This window comes from Oryzias melastigma, linkage group LG8 (assembly GCF_002922805.2).
Source record: "Oryzias melastigma strain HK-1 linkage group LG8, ASM292280v2, whole genome shotgun sequence".
Taxonomy (NCBI): Eukaryota; Metazoa; Chordata; class Actinopteri; order Beloniformes; family Adrianichthyidae; genus Oryzias; species Oryzias melastigma.
Window position 1 is genome coordinate 17,949,925 of NC_050519.1, and position 8,692 is coordinate 17,958,616.

Consider the following 8,692-nt stretch of genomic DNA (forward strand, 5'->3'; position numbering starts at 1 on the left):
ACATTTCAGTACTAAATATCAGAAACAATATACTCATGAAAAAAAAATGAGCAGAGAAGAACACTCATGTTATTTACTCCAAGCTTTTTTTTTATTATTGTTGTTGTTGCTTAAACCTTGTGTAGCTATGACCGAACTTATGAAAAACAACAAAACATATTGTAATAATAATAATAATAAAATTTTAACAGTAAGATGTTATTTATGTTTTGCTTGATATTTTATTTTAGAAAATACAGAAATAGCTGCATTTGATACATGCAACTGTGTATGCATGCATGCACAATTGCATGCATATTTAGCCACATTGCTCTCCATTTTGGTATTGTTTTATGTCTTTACTTAAATTTAATTGAAAACTAATTTTATTTTACTTTTTTGCTTTCGAACATTTCTGCAAAACACACAACTGATTTGATTTTGAAAGAGTGAAGACATTGCTGGTATTACATGTAATATTACTTCACCTAGTAGTAACCATCAACTGTCATGTTGCAAAACACTTCGTCATTGCTGACAAAAATGTTTTCATTCATTTGGTCTATGATTAACTAAAAAATATATTAAAAATAAGAAGGAATAGCTTGCTGGTTAATGTTTTTTTTTTCTTACGATCAAAAAACAAATCAATTAATTGATGTCTGTCTACCTTTTATTTGTAAGTCAGTCAGCTAGCATTGGACACAAGTCAAAATTCAATTAGTGGAACCTTAATACCAAAAGTATTTTTGTCCTTTTTTCATATTTTAAGACTGATAACACCCTCACACAAATGGGGGAGTTCCAAAAATGTTCATTGTGTTTCCAAATGCACTTCATGTTTATTGTAATTATCGCAAATCAATATCAAACAGCACAAAAGACAGTGTATTGTTGAGATTCATCAAATGTTAGTCTGTATTATCCTTACCACCATCTAGTGGCAGTTATAAAAAAGTGAATTCTGAAACAAAATTATGTCACTACCAGACATGTATCACTGTATGTAACTTACACAAAACAAACAGAACTGAAAAGAATGGAAAATTCTAGAAGTCAAGCAATTTTAGTGACTGATCTCATGATAAATACAGATGCTGCCAAGAATGACAAAAAGCTCTTTGTGCTGTGTTTTGTGGTTAAAAATAATTAAGTAAAAATGCAGAAGCTAAGAATTAAATGAAAAACTCATAAATAACTTTTTGTCTTTTAATTTTTGTTAACCTCTCCAGCTCCAGCTTCAATGGGTTAAAAAGACAAGCCATACTTTGGATGTAACATTTTATCAGAGTATTCTAGTCTCATCAGTCTAATCATACTACACAAAAAAATCTGTAAAAATGACAAAACAACAACACAATTTTTATCTAAATCATTTTATTTAATCAATTCAATTAAAACCCAAGAATCAAAGAATTTGCTGCTGATGAACCGTCTTTACAGTCTGAGCAAATATGTATAAATGATTCTAAAACAATTCTATCAATTCATCTGTCACGTGAAACATATGCAATCTTTCAATGATTTATTCAAATTAATTAGATTGAATTCAGTATCAAGAATATAAAATCAATACAGGATGATTCTTTTGAAATTAAAAACAAAAAGGAACATGACAAATAGCCAAAACTAAAACCATTGCATAAAAATTGTTACAAGAAGAAAAAGTGATAATTTCACAAGAGCTGTGATTGGAATGCATTTTTTAACAATTTTTTTTAATTTTTAAAATCCATCTAAAAATGTATGAAGTCATAAAAAGTGAGAAAGTAAATATTTCAACTATGGAAACAATTATTCTCTGCAAGACAGTACAAAAGAGTACAATATTTTTTTAACATCCACATTTCTATGATGTTGACAAATGTAATCTTGTGGCTGCACAACAAAGAAAACTTTTAAAAATACATTTGATTATTTTAAAAAACATTTTGGGGACCCGGTTGTTTCTAAAAGCGGCAGCAAGTTTCCTCTGTTTTGAGAAACGGGTAAAACCAATATAATAAAAATGACTAATTTTGGTTCAAGTTGTACAGTAATAAATTGTCCTGTTTACTCAGTTTTGGCCCAGGTTTTAAAAATATGTCACATCTAATGGCCTAACAATCTGACTGAATCACGGCATGTACTTCTTTCCTTTCAATCTGGGTATAATGTGCAGATCTCTGACATCGTCATGCTGAAGCAGCCAACACAGATAGCGCTCCGTGCCCATTCCCCATCCACTGGTGAGGAGGGGCTTCACTTGGCGCATCTCAATGTACCACTTGTAGGACTCTTCTGGCACTGCGTGGTGCCTGAGGGCATCTTGAACCATCTCTTGAGTGGAATGGCGTTCACCAAGACCCACGGTCTCTCCCAGTCCCAGCAAAAGGTCAGCGGCTTTTGCTTTGCGCCTCTCGGTTCCCTCCACATATGCTTGATAGAAGGGAACTCCTAAGTGGTCCATCTCAGTTAGCCAAACAGGACCACCATACTTCTTAATTAAAAACCGCTCTCCTTTGCGTGTCAGCTTTCTACCAAATTCCGGCTGGCCATCTAGTACCCACTCTAAGCAGTCTGCGGAAGGCATCATGGGAATGGCCTGATCCAGAGGAATCCTTGGTAGGGGAGTGTTTCCCTGCAGTTTGCTAAGCAGAGATGTGATGTGTGAAAGAGTGCCAGCAGTATTCAGGATTAGATCTGAGTGTTTCTTTACCATTGATTTAGTTAAATGGGCTAAGTATCCTTCTGCAACAGAAATTGCATTGTCCATGTCACCCAGCAGTTCACATTCAACATGGTAAAACTGGTTCAGGTGAGTGGCATCTGGATCCTCCCCTCTGAAGCTGGGAGATATGTAGTAAGTACCTGCTAGGTTTTCCTGGAAGCGAAGGAAGTATTCAAGCACAAACTGCATAGAGTCAGCCAGGTAGATGTCCTGTCCCAGCAGGCTGACAGACACTGGTTCTGAGTCAGATCCCAGGCCCATTGGAGAAGAAATGGTGTCTGTAGTAAGAGGGGTCAGAGCATAGGCAAACTGGCAGGAACTGTGGAAATATTCCACAGTGCTGTGAAACAGGGTGTTCTGAATCTGGAACAGGTTGCGATACCATGGGCTGCTGATGGCAAATGTGGGGTGAGACTGAGGGTCCTCCCACGAGCGAGGTGGTTTGCACTGAACAAGTTTAGAGTAGATGTCTTGGAGGGTTTCCCCATCGGCCGGGGGACCATCAGTTGATGACACAAATCCAGGGTAGCTTTGAACACATTCTGGTTGTATCTCAACTGGTCTAGTGCCTTCTGGTGAGGGCAGCAGAGGGATCAACTTGACATGAGCATGGTCAATCTGAAAGCCTTCAAAGATCATTGCTACAGCCTGGGCTTGCATTCCTTTTTCAAGTAGTTTAGCAACTTTGTAAGTGGCCAGGATCAATGCTGTGTAATCAGGTTCATCCAGCTGGAAGACGTCACTGGGCAGTGCTTTGCGTGGCACCACAACAGTTATTCCTGGTCTATTTGGGTATGGTGTAAGAAAAGCAACATGCTCACTGTCTTCCCACACGCGCCACTGCTGCTCTTTGCCCCGTATAATACGGCTGAACAAGTTATCATCTGAAGAATCACCAAAATACTCAAAGCAAAACGGCAGCTCTTGTGTTGGCAGTGCACTCCGGATCTGGGTTTGAACCTTGGTCAATGCTTCATCCTCCCAGCGCGGCCCATCTTTTGATGTACAGTAACCAGTGTTGTGAGGATGGAACTCCTCCTCAGCACTAAGACAAGGCTTCCATGTTGGCTCTAAACCATGAAGCGGGAGTAATCTGATTTGAACTGGTTGGTCAGGGACTGGGTTGCAAACCAAGGCACAACGCTGTACTCCCAGTCGCTCACACAACAAGTTTGACACATCTTTTGCTCCTTGTAACATGGAAATAAAATCAAGTGTGGACAACTGGAAGAGGCTGCATACACCAGTGTGAGCTTTTCTGGTTAGAATTGCTGATCCAGGAGTCCAGGGGTTAGGATTTAGGTAAGCTACTAGCTTGTCTGATTCCCAGATTACATTGGAGAAGCTCTTTACTGGCCTAATGATCTCTGCCCGCGACACACTACCAGACATGGAGGCCACAAACATAACACCAGCATTTGTTTCAATGACTGCTTCACCTTTTGCATCCACAGCAATGAATCCTGCACAGGTTCCATTCAGGTCCTCAGCCATCACTTCCCTGCAGGCTTGCCTAAGGCTATACCCTTTGTTGTGATATAGACTGGCTACCTTTTGTGCTACCGTGTTCCTGAGGAAAACATCTCCATCTCCAGAGCAGGTTATAGCCACTCTGTCATCGGCATATATCCCTGCCCCTACCACTGCTGTGTCACCAACCCTGCCCTTCAGCTTTCCTACCAATCCACCCGTTGAGGAAGCAGCAGCAAGTCGATTCAGTGAATCCAAGGCTACAGCTCCGACAGTCTGAGGGTGACTGCCCTTTGAGCTGTTTCCACCACCGAGTTTCAAAAACAACTCTTTCTGACGTACATCAGTGTGAAAATACTCTGGTCCAACAGGTTTCTCTTTGCCTTCTAAACCCCGGAGGAAATCTTCTGCCCCCTCTCCCACAATCAGTGCATGTGGACTCTTGTCCATTACAGCCCTGGCTGCTTTTATGGGGTTCTTTATACTCTTCACACATGCAACAGATCCTGCCCTCTTTGCGGTACCATCAACAATGGTTGCTTCCAATTCATTCACGCCATCCTTGTTAAAAACAGAACCTTTTCCTGCATTGAACAGGAAGCAGTCTTCCAAGGCTTCCACAGACCTCTGAACTGCATCCAAACTGCTGCCACCTTGTTGAAGCACCTTGGACCCAAGGGTTAAGGCAGTTTGTAATGCAAACTCAATGATATCTGCCACTTTATTGTTCAGCATCATGTCCTCTCCAGCACCACCATGAATCACCAGAGTGTGGTTTGAGCTCATGCCAGTGGGAGTGTCGGCAATGGTTTTACTTTGGTCTGAACTTCCTGAGCAAGTGTTTTTCTGATCTTTCTGATCCTGATGGAAAAGACACTCAAGGGCTTGCATTTGGCTTGCAATGGCATATCGAACAGCTAGAAGCATCACTAACTTCAGATTTATCTTGAGGTTTTCTTGAAGTTTTTCTAGAGATAGAGCAAAGCTCCCTTTTCCGTTAAGCATAATGCGGACCTTGTCTCTCTTCCCCAGGTAGGTCACAGCCAGTTGATCTTGAGAATAAACATTTCCAACTCCACACTCAATTCCCTCCATAAAATCTATTCCTGTGAGGTACACTGATGGACATGCAAAAGGATCCAGAAACTTCTTTAGCGGGTTGTCAGGTGGTAAAGCTCGACGGAGGGCAGCCACATGGGGACCAACACCCTGGCCTGTCTTGGTGTTTCTGATGAGGTTCTTGTGCTCTGTAAATGCAGCATGGAACAACTCTAAGAGGTCAGTGGTGTACTGGATTGTACCATCTGGACTGATGCGAGATGCTATGACACTTGCTAATTTACGAGAGTGGATGGTGACAGAGTAGGTGGGATCACATCGACCGTGTTTGTAGTGCCTCATGTGGGTTGGAGTGACAAACATGTGACAGTCAGCAGCTTCACCAAGCGTCTGACTCAGGGAGAGCTGCAATGAGAAGTTTATCCAAGCATCATAAAGCCCCCTTTGCCCTCTGAGAGTGGAAAAGACATCAGGATAAGAGGACAAATCGAATGTGAGAACTGGATGGCTTTTTGTCAATTCAGGGTTTTGCTGGGGGGGACTCGTTGCTTTCAGAGGAAAGTTTAAGGCAGTTGGGCAAACAGAATTCTTACTGTTATCAGAGACTGGCCTAGCCGTGTTTTCTGCATCATTTTGGACATGATTTAGGTCAACACTCTCAGACAGGTGGTACACACGTTCAGTCACAAGAGCAGCCACCATCCCATCCACAGCACTGTGCTCGAACACCATCCCAGCCGTGCAGTCTTTGAACACCACAAGGTTCAGGACCTGCAAACAAAGAATAAATCAAAGAAACAATAAACTATTTTTGTGGAGTTTGGTTTTGTCTTTTTAATTCTTTACTGAAAACACCACATGGTTTATTTGTTTTGGTTTTACTTCAGAGAATTGGTTACTGAATAAAATGAGCTGGTAGTATCTGAGACTGCATTAAGACCAGAGACTTACTTTTGTTTTCTACCTAAACCTAAACTCCAAACCACTAGCTGGCATCATCGCCCACAGGGACTTGTCATGCAGGACCTATATTAGGTTTGCTCTCATGCGGAACCAACATCACACAATTAAAACCTCTTCTTCCAGGAGGTGCTGTTACTTAAAATGTTTCAACACTGGATGAAAATATACTTTTCTCTGAATGATGCTCAAATGTCTGGATCCCTTTACTCCTCTGTGTCTCTTCCCTAGACATTTCCAAGTTTCTATTTTCTCTTTTAGCAAAATTTAAACACAAGATAAAAAATATGCAACAAGTACAACTTTTAAAGCTACATTGAAATTAATCCTTTCAACTTAGTTTTACATTTTTATTTTTCAGTGTTTCAGTGGTTGATGAGCATTGACTGCACATGAGAACTGAACCTAGTTAGTGTGACATCCCTCATAGAGAATTGCTTGTTTCCGGCTCCAACGAATTTATATCAGTTCAGTCGCCATTATTTAATTTTTCCCATGACACTGACACCGCCAATTTGGAGCCAGACGTCAGTAAGAAGGGATTGATCCAACTCAGTCTGAGTCAAAACTTCTGTGCCAACCACTCTCACCAATTAGGAGTGAGCTTGTTGGAAGTCCACACCCCTAATGTTTGAAAGTGGGCTTTGAAGAATATTTTAATCAAACATTTTGAACTGCGATATGAGACCACACACTTTTATTAAAAGATCTGATTTAGGGATGTATATTGGCAAGAATCTGGCAATATGTTACGTATCGCGATACACGTCTTGTGATACGACACATATCGCAATCTGTCCCAAGATTGTACCTTTTTTTTTTTTTTAAAAGCATGACTTAGAAATAAAACTGAGTCATATTAAATTCTGGTTCTCATGAGATCTTGTTATGGTGCGGTGTAGAGCTGCTCAAAGTGTGCTGCCAACTAGTGGTCAAGGGTTTAGGTGGAAAACAAAAGTGAGACGCTCAAAAATGATTAATTGGGTATCGTCTTGTCAGCATTTTAAATCGCCAAATGAAATATTGTGATATATTACCAAATCTACAGAATTTCCCCCATACACTCCTAATCTGATTGGTCAGTTTATAACTTGAAAAACTTTAATTCACTTTGGAAAAAAAATAATGATAAAACAATTAGAATTAGCAAAAATGGGTTCAAAAAGTATCAGAGTATCAGCAGTTATTCTGACAAATTGAATAAATTAAAAATAGTTGTAGAAGTCTTTGGGATTTTGGATTGTTGGAGTGGGTACTTCTTGTTTGGAACACAAGAGGGGAGGGGTAACTCAGTCCAGTTCTCATATACAGTCAGTTGTTATCAGTCATACGTTTTTTGGTTCTTTTAGACAATATGTGGATTATGTTGTAGTTTCTCTGAAAAAAGTGCTATAAAACATTTTATGGTTATATAACTTGAAATATTTGAACTGACAAGATTTTAAAAGATAAACCTAGCAGGTTGTATTCTAAGTGCAGTAGTGTTCAATGTTAAAAGGTTCTCTCAGTTTCTCTTCCATACTCTCTTTAGAGCTAGAGATTTCATTTCTGAATACCTTGTCGTAGTGTCTCAGGAACGGCCTTCCTCCTCCTCCTCCCAGTCGCACTGCGTTGAGAACATCAGCCAGTTCAGACGGCGTGTCGCAGTCTTCCAGGCACAGAGTGAGCACAGCGCTCTCCATCAGCTCCAGAGAAGACAGCGCTTCTCCTCCTTGTTCCAGGATCTCTTCCCTCACAGCAGCCCAGGATTTGCGCTCCAGAGCTGAGAGGCTGCAAACCACAGACGGATCATTCTGCTTCCCAGCTCTGGGCTGGTCCATCACCTGAGCCAGCTGGGTGTAGATCTCTGTGAAGGATTTTGCAGAGACTGGACCGTCTGCGCTGGGGCGCCTCAGGATGTCAAGAGGGAACACTCCCCCAGCACAGGTGATGACTGCATGAAGGCTGTCAGGGTAGACCTGTCATTGAGAAAATACAGACTCTGAGAAAACTCTTTAGTGAAGTGGGAAACGGAGATGGTTTAAATGAAAGGTTTACTGTTCAAACATTTTTGTGAGTTGTCTCACCTTGATTTCATCCTGGTTCCTTCCTGGAATACGGCTGGCAGCGAACACCTCAGACTGCTGAGTGTGCTCCAACGGGGCATCGCCCTCCAGCAGGAGAGGCTCACTGTACAGTTTGGCTGCTGCCCAGAGCAGAGCTGCTGACCTGGCCAGCTGTGTGCATCCCTTTAGTTTAGATGGAAGCAGAACAACTGGAAGGGCTGTTGAAGTGGGAAGGGGGTCGGCGCAGGACAACAAGCCTCTTTTGAACTGCTGCGTCACCCAGTTCTCTTGGCCCTCAACAACCGCGGCTAGTTTCTTCTGGGCTTCTTCCAGGACCCCCCGATGCTGCTCCAAGGTGCTCTTGAACTCCCCGTACAGTTCAGAACTGAAAGTAAGCTGCAGAACACGGCTCACTTCCTGCAAAGTGACATCCAACTTCGGAATAGGAAAGTTGAGAAGTGACATCCTG

General features: G+C 41.5%; 1 protein-coding gene across 1 annotated transcript; it reads right to left on the reverse strand.

The window, feature by feature from the left end:
• Nucleotides 1–1,328: 1,328 nt before the first annotated feature.
• LOC112146872 lies at nt 1,329–8,692 on the reverse strand (the record flags this gene model as incomplete). The annotated part of the gene is given in 3 exon segments (XM_024272916.2): nt 1,329–5,989; nt 7,735–8,136; nt 8,245–8,692. Coding segments are annotated over 3 exon segments (4,740 nt in total). The 3' UTR covers nt 1,329–2,095.